Raw genomic sequence first — 18,062 nt, 5'->3', positions numbered from 1 at the left:
CCATGTCCAGGATTCCTGTGTAGCAGGCCACTGCTCGAATTCACGTCGCTTGGTTCTGGTGTGGTGGGTGGTTCTGTAACGGCTTTCCTCTTCCTCTTCATCCGAAGAGGAGGAGCATGGATTGAACCAAGACGCAGCGTTGTAACTTGACATGATGAATTTATTTAACAAGACGAAAAAAACACGAAAACACTTTAACAAACTACAAAACAACAAACGACGTAGACGCACCTGAACATAAGAACTTACATGACACGAAGAACGCATGAAACAGGAACAGACTACATAAACCGAACAAACAAACCGAAAACAGTCCCGTGTGGCGCAACGTACATAGACACAGGAGACAACCACCCACAAACAAACAGTGTGACAACACCTACCTTAATATGGCTCTCAATCAGAGGAAATGAAAACCACCTGCCTCTAATTGAGAGCCATATCAGGTCACCCTTAACAAATATAGAAACACACAACATAGACTACCCACCCAAACTCACGCCCTGACCATCAAACACATACAAAATAACAGAAAACCGGTCAGGAACGTGACAGGAGGAGACAGGTTAAAGAAGGAATTTTAAGCCTTGAGACAATTGAGACATGGATTGTGTATAGTATGTATGGGGGGTGCAATTCAATAAGGTGTTCTTAATGTTTTGTACAGTCAGTGTTTGTATATATATATATATATTTTTATAATATAAATGTTCTCTTAGCTCTCTGATACATGGATCAAAAGCTTTTTTTCTGCCACATAATCAGTGGAGAAAAATACGCATTTTTAAACAAATAAAGAAACTGCAACATAATATCGAGAACACAACTTTCAGGCATTGAGTCAAAACACACGTCTTCGATTAACCATCTTAAAGCTATGCTACCATATACAGTGCCCTCCATAATTATGTATTTATTTTTATTAAACCTTCATTTAACTAGGCAAGTCAGTTAAGAACAAATTCATATTTACAATGATGGCCTACCCCGGCCAAACCCTAACGACGCTGGGCCAATTGTCCGCCGCCCTATGGAACTCCCAATCACGGCCGGTTGTGATACAGCCTTGAACCAGGGTCTGTCGTGATGCTTCTAGCACTGAAATGCAGTGCCTTAGACCGCTGTGCCACTCAGGAGCACAAATACTTATTGGGACAGTGAAGAATCTTTTCGTCTTTTGGCTCTGTACTCCAAAGGTTTGGATTTGAAATTAAACAAAGACTGACTGCTTTAATTTGAGGGTACTCTCATCCATATCGGGTGACCCATTTAGAAATTACAGCACTTGGTCCCATATTCATAGCACGCAATGACTACATCAAGCTTGTGACTACAAATTTGTTGGATGCATTTGCTCTTTGTTTTGGTTGTGTTTCAGATTATTTTGTGCACAATAGTAAATAATGCATTGTGTCATTTTGAAGTGACTTTTATTGTAAATAAGAATCAAATATTTTTCTTAACACTTCTAGATGCACAACTATCAGTACCCCCCCCCCCCCAAAAAAAAAAAAATTTAAAAAAAATATCCTGTTATTGTAACGGTGAGAGGATAGCATGTCTTGGCGGTATGATATTTTTGTACGTCTGTAACCAACCTTTTTGGGAACCGTTGGCTACAATCATAACTGCTCAGTGTTGGGGAGTGGTGAACTACATGTAGTTCAACTAGTAATTTAACTACATTTTACAGTAGCTTGGTGGTAGTTTAACTGAATTCAGATCTAGGTAGTGTTTTCAGTAGTTAATTACTTTTTTTGCCATGTGGTGGTGTAGCCAACTACTGAAAACCCACACTGTTTTTTGCTAAAAGAAAAGAAAATATGGGCGAAATAGGCAATACCTTCCTTTCTTAATTTTAAGTTGTTATGTTTAATAGGCCAAATTACACATTCTGTTAACATTTTACCAGTAAAGTGATCTGTTCTTGCAACTTGTAGTCTATGACATTTCAGATTTAAATTTGATAATTTTTCACAAAGTAGTTTTGATGTAGTGTACTACTTTTTCAAAGTAACTTGAAGGAAACTATATTTTTCTTAAGGGTAGCTAAGCTTCTAGTGTGAATTGGTAGCTTGGTAAGCTATATTTTCAGTGTAGCTTCCCCAACACCGTAACTGCTCTTCTCGTCTTGTGTTTGATTCCTGAGTGTGACAATATGTATAGAATTTGAACTAAGAGTAATTCTAGTTCTATGGTTTCATGAAGCTCCAGGGGAGTCAGCTCTCCTCTGTCACTCCCTTCAGACGAAGCTCCTCCTGGACCCTAGAGAGGTAGCCCGGGTCTGGATACCCAAAACTAACAAGGAGAAAAGAGAGACGGCGTATCAGCTTCAGTGTCACATTGATCTGCCATTTCAAAAACATGGCAAAGTTCAAACGCTCTCGAATGTCAATAACACCGTTACAACACTGTCATACACTGATATGGGTCTTCATTAGTCTTAGAGATAGAAATGTCACAACGAAACTTCAGGAGCATTCAAACAGTGTGTGAGTATTCTGATTCTATTTCCTCTGACTAGGATAGATAGGCCTACTTACAACTGTGGTCCTCCACTAATGTTGGTCTTGTGGTGTATGTCGTTCCATGTGATGGAGTTGTTGAGGCCGGTGGTGGCTGATGTCCCGATGGTGAAGATGAGCCTCCTGTGAAAGGCTGTCTGGAGCAGCCTCAGTACCTTCTCTCCTTCCTCACAGGTTGGCAGAAAGGCTGTCCTGGATGTGCTGCAGTACTTCTCACCCGGGTTCGGATGCTCAGGCTGGAGGGATGTGGCGAGAAAGAGTAATATCAATCAATCAACTGTGTCTATAAAAACCCTTTTCCACAGTAGCAAGGAAAACCTCCCTAGAAGGAAGAAACCTCAAGAGGAACCAGACTCAAAACCGGAGCTGGGTCTTCTCCACTGGCTGTAGGCCTAATCATGTTATTTCAAATAACTGACTGGTGGTGGTAAGATGAAACCTACTACTTATAATTAGGGACTCATGGAGGATCAAACTCGACCTTAGGTGATAAAGAAGTCAACAGCTAATCTGTCTGGCATGACATCACCAGCAAGACTGTAATGCCATGGAGGGGCAGTACTAAAGCAATACATCGACTTTCATATAAGGGCTTTCAAGAACAACATTAAGATGAATCTCTGACTAATCTCCGACTATAAGCATGGCCCTTTCATCTTCAAGTCAATAGTGGCACAATGTCTATTGACACTTTCAATTCTGCGATAAAATATAGGCCCATCTGCGTCACATATAAAGTAAACATAGGCTACAATAAATCTCACCCCTTGTACTCCGGCTGGAAAGTGATAATCAATCGTGATATGTCCATTCCCCTCCTCATAGCCAGGTAAACACTGCCAGTTGCGTCTCACTGTCATGATGCCGTTCCGGGGCTGCGTTCCTTCGTAGGTCCCGTGAAAACTATTACATACCGGACATGCGGGCTTAATTTTGAAAAACGAGTCAATACAACTTGAACAGAATGAGTGAGAACATTTTAAAGTGATCTTTTCCTGAAAACTGTCCATGCATATTATGCAATGGTCCTCCTCGTCGCCGCCGAGTCTCTGCTCTGTTGCAGAAGTACATCTGTCGCCTATGTTGGAGAATCCAGATGATGTCATTATAGATTAAGCGTTTGAGGACATTTTATACATAGCTAATTTGTAGCAGAAACAGGAAAACGCAAAGTCATCTGACCAACTCGTCTGAGCTGAACTTTGCTTTTCAGGAAGAGGACTATGTCGACAGAAAGAGTAAAGCCTCCCACATCTAGTCATTACCATACGTCATCCGTTGCTAATGTTCGGCAGAAGCTACAATGTAAGTGTAAAGGCTACAGTAACGTTCCACTTCAATAGTTTGCACTGCCATGTGTGAACCAAGGCATAGGATATCTTCCTGAGGGTTGAGTTGTGTTACAACCATAAATAAAATAAGTCTTGCTATAATATTGCATAATGGAGTGAAAAACATGTGATCATAAATGTCAGATTTGTACTGAGGCGATTTACATAATATTAAATCAATAATAAACAATACCACCACCATAAACAGAACATAACCGTTTTTATTCAAGTATTAAAATGTAAACCACATAATTGTTTAACATCAACAGACTCATAAAATACAAATGAACACAATTAGAAAAGCAAATCTTTAACTTTTCACAATCAATTTGCAACACAATCCTTTTCAGTATTTATTCCCCTGCCTGTACCCCAACCCCCAGTTCACATAGTTTACTGCATAGAAATATTTGCATGGTAGCTTGATTTGAACTACTATTCCTGTCTCTCAAAGATATTCGAGTTGATCCCTAAACAAAAAAATACAAAAAGAGATGGGGGAAAAGGTCAAGTCCCAAATGGCACCCTATATAGTGCACTACTTTTTCTATCATAAATAGGGTGCCATTTGGGTCGTAGCAAGGGATATTTAATGAATGTATGGGCCAAGTAAATTCTTTCACATCATCCGACTGCAGACAAATAAGAGGTTAACACAGACTGGACTATATGCATATTCTTCTTCACACAGTTTGATCATATGAGTGAGGCTAAATTTTTGGACTACTTCGACTGTTTATAACAGAAAGGTTACGTCAAATACACATCCGTTTCTATATTCTCAAACTGTAGAAAGGCAGACAAAGCACAAACATAATGCGGCTGACACTCCAAATAACAATTTGATACAGTCTACTGAAGAATTGCTTATCATTCATTAGTATCAACATGCTACATTTTCTTCAAAACTTGAATAGAAGGCACGCTAACAATGAGAAATGTATCAAAACAAGGTAATTCAATAAATCACTGGCAATACACCTATAAGGGACTGCAGTATTCTCCTTAACATGTTCATATTACAGGTACTTATTGTTAATCCTAGATGATATCTTAAGACAAACTTTAATTACAGCAGATAGATACCTCTTTATTTATGAGACAATCAAACATCTCTTCAGACAGGGCTGGCGTCCAAAATGGCACCCTATTCCCAACACAGTACACTACTTTTAACCAGTCCTATGGGTCCTATATAGTGCACCACTTTTGACCAGAGCCCTATGGGCCCCTAATCAGCACTCGTGCACTATATAGGGAATAGAGTGCCATTTCAGACACATAGTTAATTATTTCAGAGCCCTTTTCTGTCTTTGATTTGGTTTAAGTGGTTCGACATCTTGCCCTTCTCATTTGACATCATCGTGTAAATCTGGTCATTAGAAAATGAGGACCAATGACTGACTGGACATCAAACTGAACTGAACTCAAGCAGTTCAAAACCTGGTTCCGTATTCATAAAAAGAGAGTCTCAGAGTACGAGTGCTGATCTAGGATCAGGGTCCCTTATTTATTCATTATGATTTAAAAAGGCCACACCGATCCTAGACCAGCAGAAATAGAAAACATTCTTCCTGTGTAAGTAAAAACGAGAAGAAATCAAAGGAGAGGAAGATCAAAAGGGAAATGAAGGGCTCGAAGCAAATTGACATCAACTTATAGCTACCAGGCTATTAGCTTCAGGGCTGTTAACGACTAACACCTACCCGATTTGCTCAGAGCACTATTCCATAGACTAGTCTTGCCTGAAAAGGAAGCAGAGAACCATGATCATTCTAATGATATGCAGAGAACAACCAGCCCTCCACTGAACTGAACGACTGACTGACTCCCTCGGTCAAAGTGCCTGTGAGTGCTTTAGATTGCAACGTCTTTTAGAGAAATTAAATTATTTAGTTAGATGCTTTCTATTGAAGCAGACAGTGCTATTCTGCCTGCCACCTATCTCAGATATGGTCTTTATACAAACTGTAAGTAACAGGTTATCACGGAAAACAATGACAGAAAAAGATAATTATTCTATGAACGTACTGGAAAGACCACCAATAATGTGCGCTTGCAACTGGTAAATAAAGAACGTGTCCCCCAGCATGGAAATAAACATATCAGGCAAAATAGACTTCTCTTTTACTTAGATTTCAAAATAATACTTACCAACTTATTAAATCCCTATATTATAACTGCTCGGATGAGTTCAGCAAACAAATGTACTGCTATTGTCAACACAAGTGAAAGGTAGAAGATTGTGTCACACAGAAAATCACATTGCTCTCACTGTTATGTTTTCTTCCACACAAAGTGCTGCTGGATTGAGCAGAAGATAGATACCTAACATAGGAACACAAGGGTGAAACCTAAATTCCACTTTAGAAAATTTTTCACTTACACTTAAGTCGAATGGTCTCCCATTGACATCAATGCATGATTAAATGAAAATTCAATTTAAGTGGAAGTTAGGATTTTCCACATAAAAGAGGTATTGGAGTGATATGAGAGTCTTCACTGGGCTGTAGTCCTGTTTCTGCTGTGGAGCCAAGCCCTGTCCACTGTCGTATTCATCCGCAGCACTGCTGGGTCTAGGTCCAGGAGCCTGCAGCCTAGCAACCACCAGCAGCAGGACAGCTAGAGGTTCCTAGAATCCCTAGTGTTCCTAGAATGGAACATTCTGGAATCTGGACGGTCAGTCTGCAGTGATGCCTTTCTCTCTGAGTTCCTCAGTCACTCTCACCAGGTAAGTGGGGTCTGGGTAGCCAAAGCTGTCAGGGGAAATTAAATAAAAACACCATTAGCATGTCATTGAGAGTTGTCATCGCAGGAACAGCTAGAGTGCCTTCTAGGAGCAAATGGCCGACAGAAATCTTTATTTAACCTCTCACCACATGCTCAAAACATGGATAGCTTTCTTGTTCGGTCACATCTCATAAGACTAAAGCCATGTGATTCTATGTAACTTGTGAGTGATCGAGTTAAAGAAAGAGTTAGAGATATACAGTGGGGAGAACAAGTATTTGATACACTGCCGATTTTGCAGGTTTTCCTGCTTACAAAGCATGTAGAGGTCTGTAATTTATATCATATGTACACTTCAACTGTGAGAGACGGAATCTAAAACAAAAATCCAGAAAATCACATTGTATGATTTTTAAGTAATTCATTTGCATTTTAGACCTCTACATGCTTTGTAAATAGGAAAACCTGCAAAATCGGCAGTGTTTCAAATACTTGTTCTCCCTACTGTACATACATTTATCACTAGATGTTTGAAATGTGTGAAAAAACATGTATTTTAAAGCTACTGTCACATCTCACATCTTAGAAACACACAAAAATCTCCATTAGCCTTCAGTAAATTCAGGCGTTTCCATACCAGCGTGGTCCGCCCCATATGGAGGTTTTGTGGTGGATGTCGTTCCAGGTAATGACGTTATGCATTCCCGTAGTCATGGAGGTCCCTATAGTGAAGATGAGGCGCTGCTCAAAGGCCCGGCGGAGCAGGCCCAGGACCCGGTTCCCCTCTGGGCTGTCTGGGAGGTAAGCCATGCGGTCCGTACCCGGGTAGCTTACACCAGGGTTAGGGTGCTCCGGCTGCATGACCCAGGCATAATTCAGAGGAAAGTTTGAAAAGAACAGGAACAAAAATTAGATGTATACACACACACACACACACACATAATAACCACAAAAATGTGTTAAGTGGTATAGAAATTCAATAACATTACTTCAAGCATGGCATGCTTTCATTGAAATATCCAAGCTTTTTAAGACAAACATTAAGACAAACATATGGGTAAAATACTAATTGAGTGTCCAGTTATGAAAGATATGTTATTCCTGGATTTTCATAGCTCCAGGAAAACTACCAAAGTGTTTGAATATTCTTAAGTGAAAGTGAACCTGAAATGGACTTGAAATGATCCCACCACATCGACACGGTGGTGAAGGCAGCACAACACCAAATCTTCAACCTCAGGCGGCTGAAGAAATTTGGCATGGCCCCTAAGACCCTCACAAACGTCTACAGATGCACCATTGAGAGCATTTTGTCGGGCTACATCATAAATGTATGCAAAATGGCCCATAACTCTAGCTATACAACAACATACACCTAAGACTATTTTTTTTTTCAATCAATTTTATTTTATATAGCCCTTCGTACATCAGATAATATCTCGAAGTGCTGTACAGAAACCCAGCCTAAAATCCTACATCCTTTAAGCACGGTTCATACAGACAACTGGCTCCAACAATTACAACTTTTCACCACCAAATGGATGAAATGTCTGATTTTCAAGCTAGGCCTATTCCAGTACTTCATTTCTTTTCGCACCAAAGTACGTTCATCTCTAGGAGACAGAACGTGTCTCCTTCCTGAGAGGTATGACGGCTGCGTGGTCCCATGGTGTTTATACTTGCATACTATTGTTTTTACAGATGAACGTGGTACCTTCAGGCGTTTGGAAATTGCTCCCAAGGATGAACCAGACTTGTGAAGGTCTACAAAAATTTTCTGAGGTCTTGGCTGATTTCTTTTGATTTTCCCATGATGTCAAGCGAAGAGGCACTGAGTTTGAAGGTAGGCCTTGAAATACATCCACAGGTACACCTCCAATTGACTCAAATGATGTCAATTAGCCTATCAGAAGCTTCTAAAGCCATGACATCATTTTCTGGAATTTTCCAAGCTGTTTAAAATGGCACAGGCAACTTAGTGTATGTAAACTTCCAACCCACTGGAATTGTGATACAGTGAATTATAAGTGAAATAATCTGTCTGTAAACAATTGTTGGAAAAATTACTTGTGTCATGCACAAAGTAGATGTCCTAACCGACTTGCCAAAACTATAGTTTGTTAACAAGAAATTTGTGGCGTGGTAGAAAAACGAGTTTTAATGACTCCAACCTAAGTGTATGTAAACTTCGTACTTCAACGGTACCTCGTGTTTTTTCTCATGAACGTGTTTCTTTTGTCATATATACACTCACCGCCTGTAGACCAGGTGTGAAGCTATAGATGATGCAGATACACCCGTAGCCCTCATGTCCCGGCAACTCCAGATCTGGGTCCCTCTCCACCATCATAGTCCCGGAAGCAGGCTGATTCCCTATGAGCTGGCCGTACACCAGACGACACACCGGACACGCTCTCTTCACCTTGAAGGCCTGGTCCAGACATGACCGACAGAATGCGTGGCCACACCTTGGGAGGGAGTGAGAGAGAATGGTTTTACTTTAAAATTTGAAAGCATTACATACAATGCATGGCCTAGAGTATGTGGACACCTGCTCGTTGAACATGGGCATTAATATTATGTTGGTCCCCACTTTGCTGCTATAGTAGCCTCCACTCTTCTGGGAAGGATTTTCACTACATGTTCAAACATTGCTACATGGACTTGCTTCCATTCAGCCACAAGAGCATTAGTGAGATCGGGTGATTAGGCCTGGCTCGCAGTCGGCGTTCCAATTCATCTCAAAGGTGTTTGATGGGGTTGAGGTCAGGGCTCTGTGCAGGCCAGTCAAGTTCTTCCACAAACCATTTCTGTATGGACCTTGCTTTGTGCACAGGGTTATCGTCACACTGAAACTGGAAAGGGGCTTCCCAAAATTGTTGCCACAGAATAGAATGTCATTGTATACTGTAGCGTTAAGATTTCCCTTCACTGGAACTAAGGGACCTAGCCCGAACCATGAAAAACAGCTTCAGACCATTATTCCTCATCTGCCAAACTTTACAGTTGGCACTATGCATTTGGGCAGGTAGCGTTTTCCTGGCATCCGCCAAACCCAGATTCGTACGTCGGACTGCCAGAAGTGAAGCGTGATTCCTCTCGCCAGAGAGCACGTTTCCGCTGCTCCAGAGTCCTATGGCGGGTGAGCTTAACACCACTTAAGCCGAGACTTGGCATTGCGGATGACCTTAGGCTTGTGTGCTCGGCTATGGAAACCGATTTCATAAAGCTCCAGACGAACAGTTCTTGTGCTGACGTTGCTTCTAGAGGCAGTTTGGAACTCGATAGTGAGTGTTGCAACCGAGGAAAAGGGATTTTTACGCGCTACGAGCTTCAGTACTCGGTGGTCCCAACGGCCTACCACCTCGCGGCTGAGCCATTGTTGCTTCTAGACGTTTCCACTTCAGAATAGCAGCACTTACAGTTGACCGGGGCAGCTCTAGCAGAGCAGAAATTTGATGAACTGACTTTTGGAAAGGTGGCATCCTATGGTGCCACATTGACAGTCACTGAGGTCTTCAGTACGGGCCATTCTACTGCCAATGTTTGTCTATGGAGATTGCATGACTGTGTGCTCGATATTTTAATCACCTGTCAGCAACTGGTGTGGCTGACATAGTTGACCTTTGTGCTTTATTCTTATTTTTGCACGGTCTCTATGTACACTCACAGGGCTCTACACACAATGCACACTGATACTACAAACCACATACAAACACTCCATTTGCTCACACACATAATGTGCACATACATTTATACTGACTCTACACACATATTCATATATGCTGCAGCTACTCTGTTTATCATATATCCTGATGCCTAGTTACCTTACACCTCTACATATCTATCTCTATCGATCCAGTATGCCTGCACATTGTAAATATGGTACTGGAACTGACCTTGTACATAGTATGCTTACTTATTTTATACTGTTCAAATTTTTGACAGTGTTTTTTTTTTTTGTTGAACCTTTATTTAACTAGGCAAGTCAGTCTTAGGGATAGGAGTCCCGTCAACGAGACAGTTGTAAATCATGCAGCGCCGTGTGTCACGATTGCAGATTTGAGAGAAAAAACAAATGTCGGTACATAGAAGTGTCTAACATCGGCTGAAAGCTTAAATTCTTGTTAATATAACTGCACTGTCCAATTTACAGTAGCTATTACTGCGAAAAAATGCCATGCTATTGTTTGAGGAGAGCTCCTAACAATAACACTTTTTTCACCGCAATAGGTTTGATAAATTAACCTCCGAAGGTGAAATGTGTACTTACATTCTGAAATCTTGCTCTGATTTATCATCCAAAGGGTCCCTGAGATAAAATCCTTTCTCATATCCTAAAAAGGTCCATATAGCACGCACGATCGATTTTGTATTTCCACTAGTTCAATTTGCAAAGAAAGGAATCTGTGAAAATCTAACCCTAAACCTTGTTTCAATGAGTCAAATCATGTTTGTATTTATTCCTCATAGATCCTAGAACGTAACCAGACTTTACTATATCACTCGGGGTGTAGTATATCCTATATAACACCAAATTTGGTCAGAGAGCGACGCCTTCAGGACACGCCGATTACGCGGGCGGTCTTCACTTGATCAAATGTAACTTTGTCAAATAAGCACCAATCAGGGTCAAAGAAAGCTAGCTAGATACACCCGTAAAGCCCTGCTCATTGGCTATCGGGAAACCCCGTATCTGTCGCAAAATGTAGCTGCTAACCTTGTGCGACAGCAAGCCTTTTCCTTTTGTACAAAAATTATACGAATATGGAGAGTTATGAAAACGGGGTATTTTACAAATGTTGAACTTATAATATGGCTACTAATACTGGAAAAGCTAAATCAAAGTCCAAGTATACAGATTTGACGATATTCTTGCAGAAAAATGTAATGTGAATGTAAATGTCTCCTTCACGATTTGCCCAAATGTACCTGGGTGACTTCACACTAAATGTCATGTAGTTCTCATACTACAAGTTATCCGTCTGAAACTATACACATACACTGTTGCCATCTTGTGGACACCATCGGAATTACAACCAGAGTGATGGCAAGATTTGGGACCTTTCTGTTGCATTTCAAAGATGGTGGTAGAAAATAAAAAAGTAAATTTTTTCTTTGTATTGTCTTCTACCAGATCTATTGTGTTATATTCTCCTACATTCAATTCACATTTCCACAAACGTCAAAGTGTTTCCTTTCAAATTGTACCAAGAATATGCATATCCTTGCTTCAGGGCCTGAGCTACAGGCAGTTAGATTTGGGCATGTCATTTTAGGTGAAAATTGGGGAAAAAAGGGGCTATCCCTAAGAAGTATGAACAAATTCTTATTTACAATGATGGCCTACCCCGACCAAACCCGGACGACGCGGGCAAATTGTGCGCCACCCTATGGGACTCCCAATCACAGCCAGATGTGATGCAGCCTGGATTCAAACCAGGTACTGCAGTGACGCCTCTTACACTGAGATGCAGTGTCTTAGACCACTGCGCCACTCGGGAGCCCTACCTTTTTATTTTTAGTATTACATTGTTATTGATTACTGCATTGTTGGGGTTAGAGCTTGCAAGAAAGGCATTTCACTGTACCTGTGCACGTGACATTAAAACTTGAAATATGTAGCTATACCTCTCCAGCGTGGTCCTCTCCACCATGTCTCCCATGCAGATGGAACATGAGGTGTGGTCGTCTGCTTCACTCTGGGAGCGGCTATGAGAGGATGCCATCATACTGCAGTTGACTTCCATGTTGTCCTGCTTCCTCTGTCCTGATGCATCGTGGGACATGCAGTTCATGGAGTTGGAGAGGACCACACAGGCCTCATCCTCCGCAGGCTTCCTACACCTCTGTTGCTGCCTCTGAGAGCGTCTGGGCTGGGGAGGCTGAGGTGTTAGCAGGCTCCCCTCTCCATCCCCCTCCAGGACCCCCACCCCAACACAGGGCAGCACAGACCTCTTCCACTTAGGACCCCCCTCCTGTTTGCTCATCTCTTTCCGGGCGCAGCGGCATAAGTCTATGAAGGACTTGCGCGTCTCATTGGAGATGCATCCTCCCTCCATCATCCCTGGTCCTCCCCCAGAACGGGAGCCCTCTACGGGGCGTAGCCGCACTGCGCAGCAGCCTCCCCGCTCCCCTCTGCGGATAATGCCTGCGCTGAGGCCCTGCTTGTCCTGGAAGTCTATGAGCCAGGGCCGGCCGGCGGCAGCCAAGTAGTCCCACACCGCCTGGGACACCAGAACCTCGTCGCTACCCTGCCCCGCGCGCACACTCATTTCAACTGATGAAACTGCATAGGGAAACACAAGAGAGAAACCATTAGACACCAGTAGTGGTCGGTGACGTTTAAGATGAGGGAGGAAGAATTTTTTATTTTATGAGCATGGCATTTCTATTATAGCATATTGGATGACTGTTATTCATATTCCATTCATCCAGCTCAATAAAACATTGATAGGTTTAAGCTACTACATGATACTCAAATTTTCCCTATACCCATCATGTGGCTGCTACAACCTAGCCTATGAATAAACGTTTACAACGTAGATGCACAGGTCGAGAGAACATTATGAGTAATCAAGGTAACAGACTGACACATTCAATACCGCCTTGCAGACTCTTGCCTGCATCTAGCTGATCTAGGGCGTAATCATTAGTCCAACAGTTGCAAACGAGAGTTTCTATTGGACAAATTCAGGTATGTTTATCAAAGCTTCGTTTGCTTCCGTTTAAGAAACGGTTTTCAACAGAATTGGCAGAATGAACACACCCCTGATCACGCAAACAGTTCACTTTCATAGCATCCACATAAAAACAACATGATAATTTTTCTCATTTAATTCTCTCTCGCATCAACGCGCTCTCCTCCTCTCACCTTTTCCCTTCGCTTGTGGACTTCATGGCACAACACATCAGCTGTCACAAAGCCAAACCTTCATAACATAACCGCTACACACAGCCTACATCGTTGTCAACATATTAGCTAATCTCAAAATCAACATAGCTACTAGAACTAACGCGTTAGTAAACCTGCTACAATCATGCAGTAGAGAGTACAGTCAGCAAGCAGTTTAGCAGTTACACCGGCAGGCCCCGGTGGCAATAAATTAATAAAACCAAAAGCTTACCTTGACTTGGAAGAGTTCCAATGTTGGATAGCCAACTAACTAACATAGCATCCCTCTCTGTTTGAGCTAGGTGTTTGAGTAGGCTAAACTATATAGCTGCATTCGCTAGCTAAGAGAAAGTGAGAAAAAAAAATACAACAAAATATAGCTCTCTCCATCTCGTTCATTTTTAAAGAAATTAATTTGTTGAAAACTGTACAACTATAGTCTTTCACTCTCTTTGAGTCACATTTTATGCACTGCAATGCTAGCTAGCTGTAGCTTATGCTTTTAGAACTAGATTTAAACTCTGATCCTTTGACCGAGTAGAAATCTGTTAATGCTGCAAGTGCTCTGATAGGTTGGAGGACGTCCTCCGGAAGATGTCATAATTGCTGTCCAAGTCTATGGAAGGGGGTGAGAACCATGAGCCTCCTAGATTTTGTATTGAAGTCAATGTACCCAGAGGAGGACGTAAACTAACTGTCCTCAGGCTACACCATGGTGCTGACCTACAGAGTGCTGTTTAGGCTACTGTAGACCTTTGCAAAACAGTGTTTTAATAAATTATTTGGTGAATATATTTAGTATAGTTGTATCTAAAAAGTATAACTTTAATGTTTCACTATTTCAAAAAATCTATGAAATTCACTGAGGAGGATGGTCCTTCCCTGAGGAGCCTCCTCTGTTAGACACATATTCACGCCATTAAAGGAAAATATGTAATGTTACATTTATTACACCGGGATGAAACTGTAAACAGGGAATTGAACCCACAATCCTGTCGTTGCACGTTCCATGGTCTACTAACTGAGCCATACAGGACCAACAAAGTTTCTAATATGTCATTCTCTCATTTCAGGCAATCCCAATATACTCTGATCTGTATACATTTTTGAAAATCTGAGCTAAAATGAAACTGCACAGGAGACACCAAGGACAGAGAGAGAATGTGTCATACAGCCACCTCATAATCAATAGTGGCTTGTGATTAAGGCAAGCCACTTGTGAAACAAAAACATGTCAAGTGAAATACTGACCTTAATAGGCAACATCAGAATTAAATGAACATAATTAGGGAGTTTGGCTAATCCCATATTCTGAAATGACTAATTTCAGTTCATAAAACTTGAAATAAACACAATGTAATTGACTCCTTCCTTAATCTTTACCTAAATTTGAACCATAACAGTGTAACAATGCAGTAGGAGTTTACTAGCCTACCATGACAATAATGACACATTAATGAGATATAAGAACACCACGACTAGACTATATATGCAGTTTCCATTCGGTGCTCGAGTGGACTGTTACAACAACAAAAAAGCATGCAGCCAGGTTAAAATGTTGACTTGTGGTTTAAATCACTTATTTCTGCTGGTACATCGTTGCTACTCGGCCTACCGGTATGTTGCGTGAGGCAATGAAAGCAAGGTGTATGCACCGCGACGCAATACAGACAGAACGTTCGAATATCGCTAGTCTTAAACCACTACAAATAACAACTGTGAAACATGTCTGTTGGAGCGAGTGCTACCATTCCGCTTGAGCTCGTATGTTTGGTGTCAGTGGTCGCAGGACAAGTCAAAGCTACAACACGCTGGCTGGCTGGCAGTATCGCGGCAGTGCTGAAATGGACGTATCAGCTGTTCTGAAATGCAGACTGAGTAAACAAAGGAAACTGAGGCTAGCTCAACCCGATCCTCTATTAACATGTTTGGTTGTGAGCAACATTTGACCTCTGACAGTCATATGAAACAATTATACATATTTATTAGACAGTTACCTTGCGATCCCATATAATCCCTTCAATCGAGAAAATATCCCCCTGTTGAACATTAAGAGAAAAACTGAAGTAGTACAAATTGTAACATCAGATTACTAGACAAATATTCGCTGACATTCGAGTTGCGCAGCGAGGAACCCAAGGAATCTGTTCAAATTCCAAAGTGGAACGTCCATAATCATTTTACTAAATTAGAATGCGGTGTGGGGTGAACCGTCTCACCTTTTGCCGTAGCTGTCGGATGGGGTTTAGATTACGGAACTAGCTAAAACATATATGGACATTGCCTGAAAATCGTGTGCTGCAGTGGATATGTTGATAACACGTATTTTGTAGTCAATATATACTTGTTATCCATTTTAATCTATCCGTAACGTTAGCTAACAATTAATCGAGTCCCCTTCTCTATACTCGAGGTTGTCCTTCTCTTTCCACGTCCTTGAGACACAGCCTAATACAAAATCAACCCCTACTTACATCATACACATTCTGAACTTTCACATAACCACGTTAAGCTGTTTCATTATTATGACAACCGCGTACTCAATAATATACTTATGGAAATGGTTTGTACTTTCAAGCCATGCCCAACAGTTTAATGACGAGAGACAACTGAAAGCAGGAAGTTCGTCATAGAACCCTCTGTGATTGGTTAAAAATTGTTGGCAAGGATTTGGGGAGACTCGAGTATCTTCTTGGGCAATCCAGTGCAATCTACATACACACTTCTCAGCACAAATATGTACAGCGCATGCATTACCTTAGTGAAACGACCTATTTAACCTTGTTCCCAACATTTTCCCTAACATGCCGCTATGCAAATGTAATGCCATAACATTAACAGACATTTACCTCTATTCCTCAGCCCCAATATCTATATACCTCAGCCCACATACCCACATACCCACACACCTAAACCCCATTACCCACACACCTCAAACCCATTACTCAAACCCCCATGTCCTAACCATAACACCCACATGTCAATAGCCTGATATTGATACAATCAAGTACCGATATACCCATGTCTTAGCCCTAAATGCCCTATTTGTTATTCATAGACCCAGTTCCTTTGCCAATACATCTCATATCTGTTACTCGCCTATCCCAGCCTTGGTATCCACTTTCCTTAGGCCTCTATTCCCCAAATCACCAACAGTAATCTATATCCAGCTATTCACTGCACACCCCAACACTGTTATTTGCACATGTTAGTCCTGTGATCTCGGACATGTATGCACTCAAAATTTCAAAGATCATTTCTGAGTACAGTGGTATAATAAAACATGTAACCCAGCCCCACTGGCTTTTTTTCTACCACAAACTTGTTGCCAGAAAATATATGAATGGGCAATAGATGTCCATCCACACCCATTACCTGTATGAGCCTTGTGTATCCCTACACCCCATTACTCATATAAACCAGGTAAATCCAAGGGCATACTCATATAAAAACAGATCTACCCAAGTGCCCAAGCCTCAACATTCATACAAATCAGGTTTACACTTCTACTTCAGCGCCAATAGTGTTATAGACCAGTGTGAGGGAAAAATTACATATTTACCTGATTTATTTGATATTAATGGTTAACAATTCATATTTAACTAATAGTAAGACATTTCTGTCCTACTAGTGTCTGTGTTTTCATGGGCTCCACTCTAGTTCCCTGCAGCTAATCTGGGCGTATGGTCACTGGAGATGGCTTGAGCTGACAAATGTGTTAAAGACTGCATTACAGAGACAAAAATGTGTTTTACTAGAGATAGCTTAGAAGCAGAACAATCCCTCATTGTTTCAAAATCATCCTTGCATTTGGGAAACTAAGCCAGGGTGGGGTTAAGACAACAACCCACGTGCAGATAACGACAGGATGAACCCAGAGTGGCTTATGATGTTCTTTGGTCTGCATGAGGGGGGTTGAACCAACCATGACTGACCATTGTTAGTGTCAGCTATATATAGTACTCTGCATTTGTGTAAAGGTTAGGGTACTTGGTCCAACAATCAAGAGTAGGAGGTCAAGCAGCCTTATTATTGCAATAATTAATCAATATTAAATAAAGATTATTGTTTTAATAAATTACCAAATCTCTCTCAGTACTGAATTTCCACTACACCAGGTGTACACCTGCATGTCTAACCCAATATAGATGTACTTTTTTAAACAGGTCTACTGCTACATGCCAGAACCAATTGTCATAACAATGAGTACTTCTGCATTTCAGCCCCTATATTCATACCAACCAGGTCTACACCTGTACTTCAGCAATTTACATACCTATAAAGTCTGCACTTGTGTTTGATCCCAATTAGTAAACTAAGCCAGGTCTAAATGTACTCAAATTGTAAACCAGGTCTACCTCTGCACCACAGCTCCAGTACTCCAACAAACCAGGTCTACACCTTTGACTGAGTCCCAATACTAAGATAAACCAGATATACACCTGCAAATTTCGGACTAAATACCAACGTGCAAAAATCCACCACGTAGTCTTCGACACTATTGGAGTCTTGACACAGTTAGAGCAGCTTAAAAGCAGCCTCTCTTTCGGACAATGGAGAATCAAACACTTTTCTTACCTC

The 18,062-nt window shown here is 41.3% G+C and overlaps 2 protein-coding genes across 7 annotated transcripts; both read right to left on the bottom strand.

Moving 5' to 3' along the window:
- Positions 1-1,413: 1,413 nt before the first annotated feature.
- On the bottom strand, positions 1,414-3,811 carry LOC129860515 (probable E3 ubiquitin-protein ligase DTX3). The gene is made up of 3 exons (XM_055930957.1): positions 3,290-3,811; positions 2,544-2,761; positions 1,414-2,298 (listed from the first exon to the last, which is right to left on the bottom strand). The coding sequence occupies exons 1-3, from the start codon at positions 3,629-3,631 to the stop codon at positions 2,220-2,222; spliced, it is 639 nt and encodes a 212-aa protein (XP_055786932.1). The 5' UTR covers positions 3,632-3,811; the 3' UTR covers positions 1,414-2,219.
- A 248-nt stretch (positions 3,812-4,059) lies between these two features.
- Positions 4,060-16,096, bottom strand: LOC129860513 (probable E3 ubiquitin-protein ligase DTX3). Of its 6 annotated transcripts, XM_055930952.1 has the most exons (6): positions 15,701-16,096; positions 15,479-15,520; positions 12,218-12,875; positions 8,841-9,054; positions 7,224-7,441; positions 4,060-6,612 (listed from the first exon to the last, which is right to left on the bottom strand). In XM_055930952.1, the coding sequence occupies exons 2-6, from the start codon at positions 15,489-15,491 to the stop codon at positions 6,537-6,539; spliced, it is 1,179 nt and encodes a 392-aa protein (XP_055786927.1). In that variant the 5' UTR covers positions 15,492-15,520; positions 15,701-16,096; the 3' UTR covers positions 4,060-6,536. The 6 variants fall into 6 exon arrangements, with proteins under 6 accessions (XP_055786927.1, XP_055786928.1, XP_055786930.1 ...); XM_055930953.1 differs by lacking the exon at positions 15,479-15,520; XM_055930955.1 differs by lacking the exon at positions 15,479-15,520 and having other exon boundaries at positions 15,956-16,096.
- Positions 16,097-18,062: the final 1,966 nt, after the last annotated feature.

Source organism: Salvelinus fontinalis, chromosome 8 (genome assembly GCF_029448725.1).
Source record: "Salvelinus fontinalis isolate EN_2023a chromosome 8, ASM2944872v1, whole genome shotgun sequence".
NCBI lineage: Eukaryota > Metazoa > Chordata > Actinopteri > Salmoniformes > Salmonidae > Salvelinus > Salvelinus fontinalis.
This window is presented reverse-complemented; position numbering and strand designations above follow the sequence as displayed.